The sequence below is a fragment of the Xiphophorus hellerii genome, chromosome 21 (assembly GCF_003331165.1).
Source record: "Xiphophorus hellerii strain 12219 chromosome 21, Xiphophorus_hellerii-4.1, whole genome shotgun sequence".
Lineage (NCBI taxonomy): Eukaryota > Metazoa > Chordata > Actinopteri > Cyprinodontiformes > Poeciliidae > Xiphophorus > Xiphophorus hellerii.
In genome coordinates, this window is record NC_045692.1 from 401,698 (window position 1) to 419,536 (window position 17,839).

The 17,839-nt window shown below is 38.1% G+C and overlaps 1 protein-coding gene across 1 annotated transcript; it reads left to right on the forward strand.

Moving 5' to 3' along the window:
• The first annotated feature begins 7,688 nt into the window (after nt 1–7,688).
• On the forward strand, nt 7,689–17,272 carry dtx3la (deltex E3 ubiquitin ligase 3L a). Its single transcript, XM_032552182.1, has 5 exons — nt 7,689–7,819; nt 10,796–10,878; nt 10,970–11,121; nt 15,324–15,538; nt 16,770–17,272. The coding sequence occupies exons 2-5, from the start codon at nt 10,797–10,799 to the stop codon at nt 16,837–16,839; spliced, it is 519 nt and encodes a 172-aa protein (XP_032408073.1). The 5' UTR covers nt 7,689–7,819; nt 10,796; the 3' UTR covers nt 16,840–17,272.
• The last annotated feature ends 567 nt before the right edge of the window (nt 17,273–17,839 follow it).

Below are 17,839 nucleotides of genomic sequence, written 5' to 3' on the forward strand. Positions count from 1 at the left end.
AAAAGCATAAAAAACCTGTTTCCCAAAGCATTACACCCATGACGCATTTATTATGGTTTAACTGTGGTTTATCATTGAGTGAGAATGTCTTTCACATGATTTTAAGAAATGAGTAACCAGCTTCATGTGACTTTGATATCATTATAAGCAGATATTTCACATCACTGCTAAGAATAAATTCACTAAGGTGTAAATGGTAATTACTTTGTGTCCATCAACGGAAGAACTAATGATATCACATGCAATTTTGGTAAATGCTCAATTATTTATAATTATTAACTGTGAGGTCATGGACAACTAAAAACAGAACAAAAATACATACATTTCTCTGTCCTAACTTGACTAGATATTTTAAAACAAATTAATATACAGTATATAGTTCTCCATGAATTGTTTTATGTGGCCAACATTTGATAAACTCCACAGGGTTTCCCTCTAGGTCAGGGGTGTCAAACTCATCTTTGTTTTGGGCCAAATCAAGATCATGGAAGCTCTCAAAGGGCCAGTTGTGCCAGAATGTACTGATAAAATCGGTTCACAAACTCATAAAATATCAATGAATTCTTAAAATTAAATAATATTATTGAACATCTTTTCAGTCCCTCCAGGATTTCGTCACAGTTTTTGTTTTTTTTGCAGTAAAAATCTAAGTGTTTGTTATACTAATTTGAAATATTTGCGATATTTGCTCTTATTTATGACGGCAAATTTGATTTTTTATTACTCGCTGTATAGATCATGGACTATAATCTAACATAAATTAAGGCTGATGTAGGTGTTTAGCACAAGTAAGAAAGTTTTTGATAATTTTTGAGGAAAATCTGCAATAAACCCTCAATTATATATTAGTGCAAAAAGGTGCTGGGATTTGTTGATTTTATGTGAATTTCCATGATAATTCTCAAGAAACTGGAGGGGCTGATTTATATAATTTGGCAGTAAATGAATAAAAAACTGCACTGATTTGATTGATAACATAATATTTAAGCACACTTAATGTTTAGTCTAGAAAATAGAGGGCCACATAAAAAGCTATAGTGAGCCAGACTTGGCCCAGGGGCCTCGAGTTTGACACATGTGCTCTAGGTGATCATTAACTCTAGTCCTGAGACTTGCAAATGACACCTGGTGACTCTTCTCTGAACTTACACAAGCAAGACTAATGAAAATCCTTCATTAGGACAAATGAATCAGAAATGACAAATTCAACCATTTCTGATTGAATTTGTCACTTACACAAGTGTTTCATTATTCATTAATGTAAACTACCACTATTTGTATATGTCAAATCAACATTTGATTGGCTTCCATCATAATATAGAGAACCTTGGATTAGTTTGATCTATTTTGAGAATATTCTTGTTTATGCATTTTTGAGTTTGTCCTGCTCTTTTGATCCTTCTTGCTGGTACTCTTATACATAATACTCTTTGGTGTTTCCCTGAATTTTGAAAGCAGGACTTTACGTCTTTCTTCTCAAAACTTGTACTGTTTACTCAAACCTTTCTTCCAGAACTCTGCTCGTTTACGAAACATTCTCTGCTTGCTTTTGGAACGGCCTTTTGGCACCGATTGTAGTGACCTGCGCCACCCACTGCATGTAAGGAGTTGGTCGAGTGAACAAACTAATGCCTAATATCAGAAGGTGGTTGGAGACCAGTAGCACAGTGCTAGCGGATGTTAGTGTAACATGGAGCAGAACGATGAGGTTGTTGTTTCTTCCTACAGCCAGTGGGTGGCGCAGGTTGCTACAATCAATAGTAGCCACACAGGCACACCCTCAGAAGGAAACAAATGCACCCAGTGCAACACTTTCATTCTACTGGCTGAGAGGTTGACAGGGGAAGGTCAATTTTTGTTCCAGAAGCATACAGAGAATGTTTCATAAGCGAGCAGAGAGTTTGAGCAGAGACTAAGTGTGAGCGTGAGGAGAAGTTTTGAGTACAAGCATTACAAGTTCTGCTTTCAAAATAAAAATTTAAGCAAAACTATTAAAAGTTTTGAGAAGAAAAGACATGAAATTCTTTTTTCAGACTGAAAATATGTACACTTGGATTATGGCAGAAAAATTCCACCATACCCTTTCCAACCAAACATTTACTGTAGTTATCTGGGATGTTAGGTGTTAGGTTTGTCTGTAGTTATGCAAATTCTCATCAATCACTTATTTTTGAGGAGTCTCATCCTTGCAATAATTGGCTGAGCTTTTCAACATGCAGTTTCCCAGTCCGCCACTTGTATCTCCTCTTGTATGTCAGATCCAGTCTATCGGTGGTGGATTCCTCGTCATGCGTTAATAAAGTCAATCAATCAATCAAATTTTATTTGTATAGCACATTTCAGCAGCAAGGTATTTCAAAGTGCTTTACATCATAATAAACACAAAAACACAGAGTCATGCAACATAGAATCAACAATCAAAACATAACATTAAGTCAAGTTTCATCATTAAGTTCTTAATTGATTACGTTTCGAATACAACTCTGAACGGCTGGGTTTTCAGTCGAGATTTAAAGGAACTCAGTGTTTCAGCTGTTTTACAGTTTTCTGGAAGTTTGTTCCAGATTTGAGGTGCATAGAAGCTGAATGCTGCTTCTCCTTGTTTGGTTAAAGCTATAAATAAAGAAATATTACCTCTCCTCTCTAGATTTTATAGTACAATATTTTCTAGGTATGACAGTGGTGGTTTGAATTCAATCTGTTTATTTTTTGACATAATGAGATGTTTAATTTGTAAATACTTATAAAAGTGCTTCTTTGAGATGTTATTTGAGACCTTTATTTGCCCAGATTTTGAAACCTCCATCAATTCTTCCTGCCTTAACATATCCTTTTCCCCAAATAGGAGAAAAAGAAGAGATGGAATGAATGTCTTCAATATACTGATGGGTCCTATGCCAGACATCATTTGTGTTTTATAAAAAGGTTTTTTTTATATATTGTTTTTATCAAGTGTTTTGACCTTGCGGAATATAAATACAAATTTAATTTAAGGTTTGTTACTAACTGTTCAATTTGTCTCTGCTGAACAGTAGAACATACTGTAGCTGAGTGCATACAATTTAAAATTAGGCAGTTGTAACCCCCCTCTCTCTGGCAGGTACAATAGGCAAAGGTTTAGTCTAGATCTTTTATTATTCCAAATAAATCTATTTCTTTGGTATTTTATTGTTTTTAGGATTTGGAATGGTATGCTTTTGTGAATCAAAATAATTACACCTCTTGCATAATTATTGCATGACATGTATCACCTGGCCCAGCAATCTATTTTTTTCAATTTTTTTTTACAAATTTTAATTTACAATCTGTTAGAGAAAATTATTTTCAATTTGAGATGTTTAATTCTGTTAATAACCTGTTTTAGTTTAATTCTTTTCCTAAGTCCCCTCACATTCCAACTTGTGATTTTTATGTTAGAGAGGCTATGTGTCATGAAGTGCGGGTGTGGTGAGTGGTGAGGCAGACGCAGCAGACCCAGGTTGAAGTAAATGAATGATTTTAATGATGAATAAGTCCACAAAAGTTCTGGCGGCACGGCTGAGCAGAAGCCAGGGCTCACACCAGTAGCAACAGAAATTATCCTTCGCAAACAAACAGGCAGACAGAAATGACGCGACAAGTGACGAGGACCCGACAACACACAGAGACACAGGTGAGACTAAATACACAGGAGGTAATTAGGAACCGAGAAACACCTGGGAGTAATCAAGGGGAAGACAGGACAACAAGGAGACTCAGAGACACAGGAAACTCAGAATAAACACACAGAAAACACAGAACATGACATTATGAGTATTAACTTGTTCCATACTTTGTTTTTTTCCCGAAATATTAATATAACAATACATGATGATGAGTTAACATAAAAAGTACAAAGACTTTGAATAAAACAAGTAACTAAATGAAAAAAGAAAACCCTGAAAATGACACATAACACTTAAAGTCTCTCAATCTCTTATTCAGACTAAAATAGGAGAAAATAGGAGAAAGTTCAACTTCAGAAGCAACAGTGGTGTCCGTCAACCAAGCATACACCTTACTGAAACACAAATACAGCAAACCCATATGTAGTCATTCCTTTTTTGAGAGTTAGGCTTAATCAAAGTATTTTGTATTAATGTGACACCCTGGCATGTACACAAGTATTTATAGTACCGTTATACGAACATATGGAAAAATATTGCATGACAAGAAAGGAAAAAGAAAGAAAATCTCTCCCTAGCTGCCTTTGTCTTATAAAATAAGTCAATGATTAACTGAATATTTTGTCAGCAAAGGTATAGTAGTGCAGTTATCAATTATGAGCAGCTGATTCTCTAGTTCAGGAACTGCTCTGCTCACCAATACACCCCATCCTGTCTAGTGTGTCAAAAATCACGTCTTTGTCATTCGCAGAAATCCTGAATGGGTGGATTTTGTAGTCATTCTGAAGGATTTAAAATGAGCCTGAATATACACACAATCTGTGAGTTTTTGGAATATTTTCACATCTAAACCTATAGTCTAAAACTATAGTCCAGTCTATAACTATATGTGCCAGCAACATCTGTACCCTGCTAGCAGGTCTTCGTTTAAGCTGGAGTGAGCCAGAGAAGGAGCTGACTGAAGACAAAAACAGCGGAAATGGTTCTTTTTTTGAATAAAGATCTTTGAATGATACTGCCTCTACCATGACATCATAGTATAAAGTTATAAGTTCTTAGGTAGTAATAAAATGAAAAGAATAATTCATGGAATAATTATATTTACAGTCCAACATAACAAGGTGTCAATATTAATAAAAAGGTCATGTTTATTGTAGCATCCTCCTTTCAATTTTATATAAACTACAAAAACAGGTTTCTGTGGAGAACATGAGCTTTAATGAAAATGGTATGAATGAAACAGACTCATGGTTTAAATGAAGATATCAATTTTATTCAAGTCAACTGTAGAACATTGAAACAACCACTAGATGTCGCTATTTTAGAGCGTATGGCGTGCTTGAAAACAATAGTCCACCTTCTGAGCAACTCTCAAAGTGGTTTAGTGATTCAGAAAGCCTCGGTTTCACCATCACTATTTCAAGGTACATTTCAGGTAGTGATGCCGAGGCTTCTAGTGCTCCAGGAGGATTTTTATGAAGTGCATATCGAGGCTTGTGTTGGTGGAACAGGTACCACATAACTGATTTAGGAACTGGCTCTCAGTTTGCTTGCAGGCTAAATAAGTGGTAGAACACTGCTGTTTCACCAGCCACCTTTTCTTTTTTTAGGATTTTATTGCGTGTGCGTTTGCAATTCATTGGAGCGTACGTGGAAACCATTTTTCCGTGTCTAGCAACATTTTGATTTCTCCAAATAGTTTCACACAGTAATAACTCACAGTTACCACTGCCTATAATATGTATTATAGGCAACACAGTAGATTCTGTGTTCTAATTTCTAATGTTTTGAAAGCGTAAGTGTCGTGTCCAAATGAACTCTATATATAAAAAAAACCTCACCTGTGCTGAGGCATTATTGAGTTCTGCAGAAACACAGGTATACTCACCAGGTTGTCTTACCATTTTAAAGTGATGGCCAGACAACACAGAAACCTCGGCGCATGCGCCGAGCAGACAAGATGAAACCCCGTGTCGATGTGTGTATCACTTTAAGGAAAACCACGTGACCGATACAGTTCCCGTGTCGCTTGGATGTGACTGAGCCAAATTGTATTGATGAGGGAGAAACTGTGTCGACACGTTTGTGGGTTTTGTTGGATGAGATACTTTGTGTTCTTTGCTTTGTGTTGGTTTTTGGCTCGTATTTGAATACCGGCATGGATCAACAGAAGAAGAGGAAGTTTTGGATCATTTTGATCTTATCACGGAAAATAATTATTATTCCGTTCTCATTTCTACTTTTGATCATTTTTCTTTCGGATTATTCAAATTCCTTTCCATGGATATTTGAGTTAGTTTACATGGATTAACTTTTATTTATATTGTAGGTGAAAAATGTAGGATTTGCTCCCAAGTATTGCCTTACTGTAACCAGAGCACTTCCACAATGCTGAAGCATCAAGGTGCCCGGCTTGAGGGGGAGGAACCGGTTAACACTCCTGTCTTTATTGAATTTGCCTGCAATGACTTTCTAAATCCAGCAGATGTCACTGTAAGTGACAAGGCAACACAACACAGTGTCGACACAGTTTGGGAAATGTGTGTGTATTTTCAGTCAAAACGTGTCCCAAGATGTCCCCGTGAGATGGAAGACAATGCTTGCCCTAGTTAGTTTAATTCTAATATTGACAGAATTTAAAAATAGGCTCTTGCAGAAGGAAATGTTTCCATGGCGAGAACACATCATGGCTATTTCTCTTATTTCTTTATTATAACTGAATTTTGTCGCATTAGTTGTAAATATGGAGTTCATACATCATGCTGTATTTAAGAAGGTAATAAACACAATTCTCATTAAGTCCACATTTCTGTATTATTAATGTTTTTTATTTGTCTGATGGTATATTCTTATCAGAGTTGGAGTCTGTCGTATGAAGTTAGCAAACAGGAGGCGAGAATGTCCACATACACCTACAAGCAAAAACATTTCAAAATTCAAGTTCAATTCAAATTCAAAAATACTTTATTGATCCCAAAGGGAAACTGAATGCAAATTTAATAATTATACACCATGCAGTGGTTTAGGAGGGCACTGTGTCCATAAAGGATATTTAAATTGGTCCAGAAAAATAATTGACTGATGGTTTGCTATAAATTACAAATTTGGTATAGTGACTAAAAGATCAAAATAAAGCATGTGTGAAATTGTGAAGGGTGACAACAAAAGACACTGTTCTCTAAAATGGAAATAGAAAGTATTTCATTAAAAATTTTGGGGATTTGTGACACAAAAGTCTGGCTTCTTTTAGCTACCTTGTGTGTTCTGGAGCGGAGTAAAGTAATCCACCTTAAGCTGTGAAGTCTGGGGGACACTAAAGATAGCAAGGAGAGAGGTGGCCAGTGGAATAATTATCTTCCATCCTAAATCCTAACTGGCTCACTTTACTAATCCAGACAAGAAAAGCAAACTGAGAAAAGTCAAATTATGCTCTGCACTTTTCTTTTGTTAAGCTTTATTCCTTATATGTGCTTTGTGTCTCATCTTTTAGAAAAAAAGCACTCTACAACACCAACTCTCACTATATACTGTATACAAATGAATGCAAGAAAATGTGACAAAAAGACACAGAATTGCATTCAACAAAAAATGTAGTTTTGTACATATCAGTCTGTTCTAATAATTAAAAAAAATTTTGCTCTACTGGACTTTATTTGACATGACAGGAAAGTTGGTTGTGAGAGAGAAGTAAGACATGTGGCACTCGAGCCTGTGACGACTGCGTCGAGGTCTGAGGCCTCCATAGATGGGTCACGCATATTAGTCTTGCATCATCGCAATGGCCAGTTCTAATGTTTTAATATGTGGAAGGATGTTAATTCAGTTCAAATGTGGCAGAAATAAGGATTTCTTCTGAACCCGGGTGAAATGAAGATTCCTTCTAATCTTACAAATGAGCAAATTCCATACCTTTGTACTATTTATCTTTCTCTCTCTTACACACACCCACGCACACATACCCAGCTGTCTCCCAAAGCAGTAAGACCAGTTAAACAAGTAAAAATGCTTTCACAAAATCCAGCAAGCGAACACGCCTCTCTCTCACTCCCTCTCCTTGTTTCTACTTTCTGTCGCCAGTGTTTCAGACCAGCATCAAACTAAACACCTAACCTCCAGTGTGACTCAAGAAAAACGAAGTCTTTACTAATGTGTGGATAAGAAGAACATTTCAACAGGTACTGATAACATTACGAACAACGCACACTCAGTTTACAGATTTATTGTAATGATAAAGGAGGGATAGTGCTATGACTTTTCATTATCTGAAACTTTAATTGTGTCAGTTATACTAGATTTGTTGTGCCAATGTCATCAGAGCTAACCCTTTTGAAATCAGGTCAGTTTTAATCTGTCTGCTTTTAATGTTTGTAAAAAAATATATATATATTTTTTTTTTGCTATGTGTTCTTAAGTAAAAGAGATTATATAATGAAGAAAAAGTAGGGCCAAAGCATTAGATCTTTTTGATCTATTGTGTTATACAAGATTAAAGGTAATTAATATTTGTACTTAATGTTGAAACTGACGGTTAAAATAAACAATCTTAGGGCGTGCCGTGGTGGCGTAGCGGTTGGCGCGACCCGTATTTGGAGGCCTTGAGTCCTCGACGCGGCCGTCGCGGGTTCGACTCCCAGACCCGACGACATTTGCCGCATGTCTTCCCCGTTTCCTGTCAGCTTACTGTGATATAAGGGACACTAGAGCCCACAAAAAAAGACCCCCTGGAGGGGTAAAAAAAATAAAATAAACAATCTTAACTGAAGAATAGTTTGGAGAACTGAGCAAAGTTCTTATATTTTTTCTGAGTTTGTCCGTAGGGAGTTTCCAGGTAATCAGTCCAGCATCGTTATGATTACCATGAATTAGTGTCATGCAGTAATTTCTAGACTAGAGAAGCTATCAATACTGCCCTAGTTTCAATTGAAATTTCTTCCTTCAGTCCTTAAGCATTTCTTCATCTTTCATCAAAAGGTTTAAAATAAAATGACAAGCTTGGTTGGCAAATTTGTCTGTTTGTGCATCTAACCACGCAAGTCCTTATAACCATTTTTTTGGCTCTAGTGACCTTTATCTAAAAGTGCTAAAACAGGAAAGTAATGAGACAAAGGGAAGACATGCGGCAAAGGTCCCCAGGCCAGGAACGGGGCCTGTGACGGCCGCGTCGAGGACTAAGGCCTCCTTATGTGGGTTGTGTTTAACCCCTGCGCCACCACATCACCCCCCTTATAATTACTTTTGCATTAAAATCAGCTAAATAAAAGCAATATTAGGTCTACCAACTAGCTGTTTTTTAACAATTGAGTTGGTTTTGCATCCATCAAAGGAAAGCCATTTTCTGAAGATAGTGATGTCACGTGAACATGGTCAATGCAGCAAACGTTAGCATTTACTGAAGACATAGGTGGTTACAATTTCTTGATGATATAGATTTCTGGTTTATCTGTGCTAGTGGATCAGTTGAAGTAACTGCAATAAGAATGATTGAACTACAGACCCGGAAAGAAGTTGAGAATTGGAGGAAGTTGATATTTTTAAAATAAAAGATAAAAGAAATAGTCCACAGACTGCTGTTAAATTGAGAACTTGACAGACCAGTCAAGTCTCTTGCAAGCCAGCTACTTCTGCCCTAACCAGTGTGTCCCTCCCACATTCCAAATGTTTCCGATACCTTGCTCTCACCGTATACACAGACAGCAGACTGCACTTTCCAAGGTGTCTTCAAAGAGGCTGTATTTTACTGGTCAGTAAGAGCAAGATGATCACTCACTTGTGATTGCCTTGCCCACTTGAACTCAGTGTCCCCCACCTCTGCTGGAACATGTTCAAAGCCCTCCTGGAGGTGGAAGCTAAAGCTCTGTCTCACAGGAGAATCTGCCAGATGTTCCCAGCAGACTGTCACAATACATTTTGGCCTGCCAGGTCTGACCAGCATCTTCCTCCACCATCAGCGCCAACTCATCACCAGGTAGTGGTCATTGGACAGCTCCACACCGTTTTTTAGCTGAGTGTCCAAGACATGTGGCTGCAGATCAGATGAGACAACAACAAAATCGAGAATCATCAAACTGCAACTGAGGGCGTCCTGGTGCCAAGAGCATATATGGACATCCTGATACTTGAACATGTTGTTTGTTATGGACAATCCATGATGATTACAGAAGTCCGACAACAGAGTTCAGATCAGCAGGGCAATTCCTCCCAACCACACCCTTCCAGGTCTCACTGTCGTTGCCCATGTGAGCCTTAATGTGCCCCTTAATTTGTGTTGTGTTATACATTTGGTTCTTTCCTTGGCAAAGTCAGCTTTGTGCTCACCACTTCCTATTACAGTTAAATGTGGTCCATAGAGTCTCATGTTCAAATCCAGGCTGTCATATTTAGATCCTGTTGTGATAAGCATGGCAGTAATTATTCCACTACAGTTCTAGTATGGAAGAAGATTAGGGCTAGTGATAAAAAAAGAAAGTCTAAATCTAGTCTGAAAACTCAGATCACTCAGGTCAAATCAGGGGGACAATTTGGGAAAGTTGTCCCTGTGGATAAAGTGCATGTTTACAAATCCTATAACAAGGAAGGATTCCCTGGAGGAGCTGGCCCAAGTGGCTGGAAAGAGGAAAGTCTGGGCCTCCCTACTTAGGCTTCTGCCTGATTCCAGATAAGCGAAAGAAGATGGATGGATGGATGGATGGATGCTAAGGAAGAAACAGTTCTGAGAATTTTTTCCTATACCACCAACATAATTGGCATACACCTAAAAATGTTTGGTTATTTATTCTGGCTGAGACTGAATTAGAATTCTGACTTCAACACTGAAGTCAGAACTGGGAAAACCCAGGTAAGGATTCATGGCTTTGGAAACATGTTATGACTTAAATGCCAAGACAGAAAACATGAGGAAAATAAAAAACCAACAGAAACACACCTTAAGCTCTTTTTTAGAAATATTTAAAACCATTTTTATCATTTGTCTTTTTTAATCATGTTTTAATTTTCACATTCTTTTTTGTGAAGCACATTATTTTTATTTGCTGAAGTTGTAATATAAACAAAATATACAGACTTACTAAATAATTACTGAGCATTTTTGCATGTTTTGCAGCATAAAACAGGAAAATGGATCTTTTTCCATGTTTGTGTTCAATTGTTTTCAGAATGGGTTCCAATCACAGCAGTGACAAACTACATTGTAATCGCTACCTGAAAGGACAGGGTCCTCAATCACTGGCACAACGAGGTCAGTCACCTCATTAATCATTGGTTTATGTTATTGTTTCCAATATTGGCTTCTGATCACTTTCTGACAATTTGACATTATTTTTGTTCAGTAAATGACGGGATGAGTTGGAGGATCACATCATCAAATTTTTATCAACCTGAAGGCAAAATGAATTTGGAGATTCTCCACAAAAAAATGCCAGGTTTCCCTGATGCCAACACACTGAAGATCACTTATATTTTTCCTAAAGGCATACAGACAGTAAGTGTCTAACACCAGCCCACATATTCTACAATTTCATAAAACATACAATTTTTTTGTTGTCATTATGTCACAAGAACATAAAATTGTAGTGGTATCCTCAATGAAACATAAATAAATAATAAAGACCATAAATGTCTGTTGCTAAAGTCTCAATCAGTCCTTAGGATGCAGCTAATGCTAACCCTTTTATAGGAGTCGGTGGCTACACAGTCATGGATGCACTCCACCTCCACCGTTTTAATGCAAAAAGAACCTGAAAAAGTACAGAGCCATGTGGTGTGCCTGTATTTAGAACCAGAGTGGATGATGTTCAGTCCCCTATTCTCACCACCTGAGAAGGACCCTGATCCAAAGACACATTGATGATGAAAATCCTAGGTCATGGAGCTTCACTATCAGCTTCTCCATGAAAATGGTATTAAATTTTGAGCTGAAGTCAACGAATAGCATCCCAAAATAAGTGTCAGGATTCTCCAGGTGTGTCATGGCTGTGTGTAGTGCAATGGAGACAGCATCCTCTGTGGATCAGTTCTTATTTTATTAAGATTTATTTTCTTAATAAAATAAAAACCAACCAATCACCAATGTGTCCTAAATGTAGGACAAGCATTGAATTATATGTATTTTTTTTCTGGGAATGCCCTTTGGTATCCAGGTTCTCGAAATGTGTAACTAAAGAGATAAGTACAATTGTAAAGACTAGCGCACTCCAGATGTTCAACGATCTGGAGTGCGGAAAGCTTGAATCTGGACTCCACACGGAACACTCATCATCTCAGAAGACTTCGGGTGGGGAATCAGTGTTTTCAGTCTCTATCCCAGTGGAGGGTGAGGTTTTTTATGACCACAGGGGTCCCACTCAGTTCCCTCCTGTGTCGACGGGAAGTTGTGTTTACGGATGCATTCTCCGTGGGCTGGGGCACAGAGGACATAGTCCCAGCAGCAGAGCAGGGAGCACATAAATGTCCTGGAATTACGGGCTGTGCTTCTGGCTCTTCGGAGCTTTCTTTCGGGCTTGCAGGGCAAGCATGTGCTGGTGAGGTCAGACAACATCACTCTGGTTTTTCACATCAACCGCCGGGGGGGAACCAGGTTAAGGAAACTGCTGCACTTGACTCAATGGCTTCTGACCTGGGCCGCTCCATACTTGGCCAGTCTACATCCCGGAGCCACAGAACATGCCAGCAGATTTTCTGTCCTGTCAGAAGCTGCTTCCAGGAGAGTGGAAGCTTCACCAAGAGGAGGTGGAGTGCATCTGGAAGGTCTTTGGCAGGGCAGACGTGGACCTCTTTGCCTCAAGGGTTAGGGTTAGGGGGTTCACTGTCCCCTTTGGTTCTCCTTGGACGACACCAGCCCACTTTTTCAAGATATGCTGGGTCAGGAGGGCGTACAATGACTAATGCATGGGCGCCGTCCACGTGAGTTGTCTATGCTAACAACTGGGTGGTCTTTGCGACCTGGTGCCGTAATAAAAAAATGTCTCTGGCATACTGAGCTTCCTGCAGGCATTACTGGATCAAGGACGGTCTCTGTCTACCTTGAAATGTATGTGGCTGCTTTTTCCTGTTGGCATGTGGGCTGAATGGTTGTGCGGTGGGCAGAGACAAGGACGTTGTACTGTTGTTAAGAGGTGGTGGGCATTTGCACCCACCCAACCGCCTTCTGGGACTAGCGTGGGACCTTTCTCTGGTACTTGAGGCTCTTCGGTCCCTCCCATTTGAGCCCTTGGCATCTGCGGACCTCAAATAGCTCTCACAGAAGACGGCGTTCCTTTGGACGGCGCTCCTTTTCCGCAAAGCTTGTGGGGGAATTGCAGGCTCTCTCAATAGCTGAGCCCTGCTGCCGGTGGAATCCTGATGGCTCAGGTGTTGCACTGTGGCCTTGACGTGGTCTTTATTCCTAAGGTGTCACTGGCAGCAGGCGGTACCCAGCCGCTTCATCTTGCCCGGTTTGACACCAGATGCTCCTCTGAACCACTGTGCCCTGCTCGTGCCCTTGAGGCATATATCAATGCTACGGCATCCTTCCAAAAGACGAATAGCCTTTTTGTTTGATACACTGGCTCACGGAAAGGTCAGGCACTTTCCAAGCAGCGACTTGCACACTGGGTTGTGGATTTGATCGTGAAGGCTTATGCCTTGCAGGACCGGCCACTGCCACAGTGCCACTCTACAAGGGGCATGTCGACCTCGTTTGCTGCCATGGCTGGGGTGCCGTTGGACGTTGTATGCAGTGAGGCCTCCTGGAAGTCACAAAGTACCTTTGCTCGGTTTTACGGGGTGAATGTGGCAGTGCCCCATCCCCTTCAAGGAATTCTGGAGCAGCATGCCTCTACATAGATCACATTAGGGTTAGTGGTGTAATGGTTGTGCCTTGGATGTTGCAGATTCCTCGCGACTTTTTTAACATAAGTCATCCAGTGCTTGAAGCACCGCCTCTGGCTGTCATCTGGGATTCATAGAACTGTAGTTACAGTAGTAACTTTCGTTACTGCCACCAGGGAGAGAACTAAGACATGGGTGCCGGCCCTCCAGGACCAACTTTGGGCACCCCTGGTAGTAGCTTTATATTTTTGTACTTATGTATTTAGTTATTTCTTTTATTTAGTTATTTTCTTATCATTTTCCCTTTCTACATGCCAGGTTCTTTTCACTTTAAGCTCCTCACACTAACTATAATGGCTCTATGTTGTGTTTGTTCTGTTTTTTAATTTTTTTTTCAAGTGTTAAACAAAAAAAACTCAATTAAATTTAATTCAGTTTATTTATATAATGTTGATTCGCAACAACTTTTGTCTTAAGTAACTTTACAAAAAAGCAAATCAATCCAATTATACAGACAGAATTCTTGTACATACATTCCACGTTGATTGAAGATCAAATAATTTTGTGAGGTTCACTTCATAAATATAATTATGTAAAAGGCAAAGGGTAGAAAACAGACAACAAAAGGGAGATACAGTATTTTGCTTTGGTTTAAAAACAAATAATTAGCATTTCGCTTGGTATTATTTCACAGAGAAGACTGAAATATCAGATTTTTTGTATCCTGAAAGAATAAAAAGATTAGTGGGACATAATGAATCACATAACCTTTCATGCTGTGGGGCAAGTTTCTGTCAGCCATTGCCCACCTATGAACTTTGTGGAAGGAACAAAGTCACTGTTTTTGTGTGTGAAGAAAGGATTTGAGTTTATCTCTTCATGGATATTATGAAAATTCAAGACTGACAAAAATTATGTGGATGATTTTTTTGTGTGTGTAAAGTAAAAAAGAAATTGTTATTCTTTGCATGACACACCTTGAAAGTGTATGGTCTTTGTGTGATCAGTTATAAGAAATACCAAGGTAAAGAAACTCTGCAAATCCTAGTTGTCAGGAGGGATACCTGGCTGACACCTCTTTAAAAAAACATAAACCTTGTAAACCGCCACAACAGAGTAACTACCCCACTCAGATTCTTCAGACTAGCCATCAGCAATTAGCAAACACCTGGTGGAACTTCACATCCATTGAACTCAAGATAAGCTACTTCTCCATGAAACACTGGTAGAAAACATTTTTAAAAGTTTGACAGAGGAGCTTGTATGTGATGACTTCCTGAAGTTGGAGTTTTAGAAAGAGCAAGAGTTTCAGAGACAAAGGACAAAATTAAAGGTGTTAAATTATAAAGTGAAAATTCTTTTAAGTCATATTTAATTTATGCAGAATTTTTATAAGAACTGAAGTAACTAGTTACTTGATTGTGCTATAAAATGGCACTACATGCCTGCCCGATACACTAACTCCTTAATATAAAAGAAAAGTAGACAGCAGTCCATGCTCACAAATACCACAAACCCCACTGAAAGGCTGAGCTTTATGATGTGAGTAGGATCCAGTTATCTGTACAAAGCAAAAAAATCAGTTCAACAGACCAAACATGATCCATTTCTTGCCAACACAAAACATTTTGGGCATAATTTTGTTCTTTTACTATCCGTAGTGAGTGAGAAAATATTTTATTACGTAATAAAACCTTTGATAAGATTAATCTTTACACAAATGAAAATCTACAATATAAAACATTTGTTTAGTACAAGTAAGTGATTTTGTTGGAAAACACATCTAAATAATTCAACCATCACTAATAGCTATAAAGGTTTATTGTAGACAATGTGTTTATTTTACCACTAAAACCTTGTTTATTCTAACTCAAGGAGAAACACCCCCACCCTGGCCAGCCATATGCACAGAGACAGGTGTGTACGTACTTCCCTGAAAACCATGAGGGGCGGACTGTGGTCACTTTGCTGGAGAAGGCCTTCAACCAGCAGCTTTTGTTTACCATTGCTACCAATGAAAGTGGAGAAGATGTTATCACACCTGCCTCTGTTCCACTAAAAATACAACATGAAGAAGAAGAAGGCATAATGTAAGTTAACATTATTGAGTCAATATCAGACAATGTTGACCACACAGCAGGAACTTTTTTATTTTTAACTTAAAGAAAACCTGAAGTGAATAAAAAGGTTTGTTGAACTGTTAAAGAACTGCCAAAGAATATTCAAATGTTAAGCCCTCTGCTGAATTTCCAGTAATCCACAGAAATCAGACAAGATATCAGTAAAAGATCTGTGGTCCTCTACAACTTTGGTCAATCACAGGGTCCAATTTCTAGATGATGAAGTTCCACATTAACTGTTTATATAGTTAGATGCAAGGGTAAGCACCATGAGAGTGTCCAACCATCAAACCAAAGGAAGGAGACAGGTTCTGTGTTCTGGGGATGAATGCAATTTTATGTGAAATGTTTGAATCAACCCCAGTAGCTGGTTGGACAGTCTTTTTATTCACAGTTAAATGAGTCTGAATCAACATGCACTGAAAGACTGCTCAGGAAGAACCCATTACCTCAAAAGCAACATATGCCATTTTCCAGTTTTAAATATATTCAGGAACAAAGACCTTAATTATTGGACTGTTGTCTCATGAAACTGTGAGCACAGTGACATTTGTTGTACTTGGAGGAGATGCATTCAGGTCATTGTACCTGTGAAATATTAAGTATCCAGCGTACATCATCATGTTGGTGTTATTCTGCAAAAAGAATTGTTGTTTACCTCACAATGTAGATGGCATCGGAAATACTGTATATCTTCCAGTAAATTTGACTGACATTAAGCTGTGTGTAAGCAAGGCAAACTACAAATGTGACTCAGTTCCACCCAGTTTTGTTAGGAGGAATGAGCCAAAATCCCAGCAAACTGTTGGGAGAAACTCGTGAAAGGAAGCTATAAATTACACAGTTTAAAATTCATTTCTAAGGAAAATAAACTTCTGAATTTGAATAAAAAAATATTGAGGTATTTCTAAAAATATTAGAAAGTTTTGGTATTATATAAATTATATGTAACAATTTGGTTTCAAATCTATATTCTCTCATAAAGCTAATGTGATATAACAACGTGGTAATCTGTCACACTAGATCAATTCAGTTCTGAAAGGTAAAGTAACACAAAGTTGCTGTGATGTAGCAACTTTGCTTTTAATTATTTTTGTCTTCCACATATTCAGCAGCTGAAAAAACATCACATTTGTGATTTACTGAATATATGCATACAGAAAAAACATGCATTAACAGTGTACTTCTGATGTTTTTTCAGTGATGGCTACCCTGATGCAAACTACCTGAAGACATTGAGTAAAGTACTAAGAAGTAAAGGCATCAAGTAAGACATGATGAGATTCCCATTACTGCTGGGATGATTGACATCACAGGCTCTAGTTTAAAGCAAATACTGTACATCTCAATAAGGATTAGCTAAAATATTTCCACTTTTTGAATAATTAAAATATTAGTAAAATGTTTATGAAATGTTTGATGTATTCTGCATGTAAGGCTTGAATTAAAATATGGTTATATGTCCAAAAAGAAAAGATTATGTCATCCTACTTTTGAATGTTTTTTTTTTGTTTTCAGGTGTTTGTAGTCTATCAGAAAGATGCTTAGACATTGTCCATCTTTTTTTCTGTCCTTGTTTCCATCTGAAACTGTACTGTTTCAGAAACTGTACTGTTTCAGAAGGAATTTAATGAATGTAAATTGGGAGATTATTGCATATATAAATAAATAATTTATTAAAGATTTTTTTTGTCATAATGTCAATGCTGCATGTCAATGATTCAGCTCAATCTGCTTAGACAGACTTTTTAAATCACTTTGAATAATTAATTGAGCATACTATACTGTTTGCTAATTTGGATCAAGTTTGGAATGTATGTGTGAATGAATTTTAATTATTTGTAAAGTGCCTTGAGATGGCATTTGTTGTGATTTGGCATTATATAAATAAAGTGACTTGAATTGGATTAATATTTTTAGGAGAATAATGTAGACAACTCATAATTATTGTCAGCAACACCAACCCTCTCTGTCATGGTGTGGTGTGGTGGTGGACCCAAACGCAGCAGGCAGTAGACGTAGAAATAAATGGATGTTTTAATTATGAAAATTAACCAACAAAAAATCCAAAATCCAAGGGTACAAGAAAGTCCAAAAACAAAACAAACTTTAACCACAAGGGAACAGGTGATCCAGGGAGAGAAGCATGGATAGTGACATGACGGACTGGCGAGTTGTGCCTGGGATAGAGGAGCTTAAATACTGGGAGGTAGTAAATGGAACAATGGCCTAGCTAGATGGGAAGAGTGATTGCAGGTGTGAGTAATTGGC

Coding starts and splice junctions, on each gene's coding strand:
- dtx3la (XM_032552182.1), top strand. CDS start 10,797: ATGGGTTCCAATCACAGCAGTGACAAACTACATTGTAATCGCTACCTG. Junction 10,879..10,969: donor TCAATCACTGGCACAACGAG/GTCAGTCACCTC, acceptor ATTTTTGTTCAG/TAAATGACGGGATGAGTTGG. Junction 15,539..16,769: donor GAAGAAGAAGAAGGCATAAT/GTAAGTTAACAT, acceptor ATGTTTTTTCAG/TGATGGCTACCCTGATGCAA.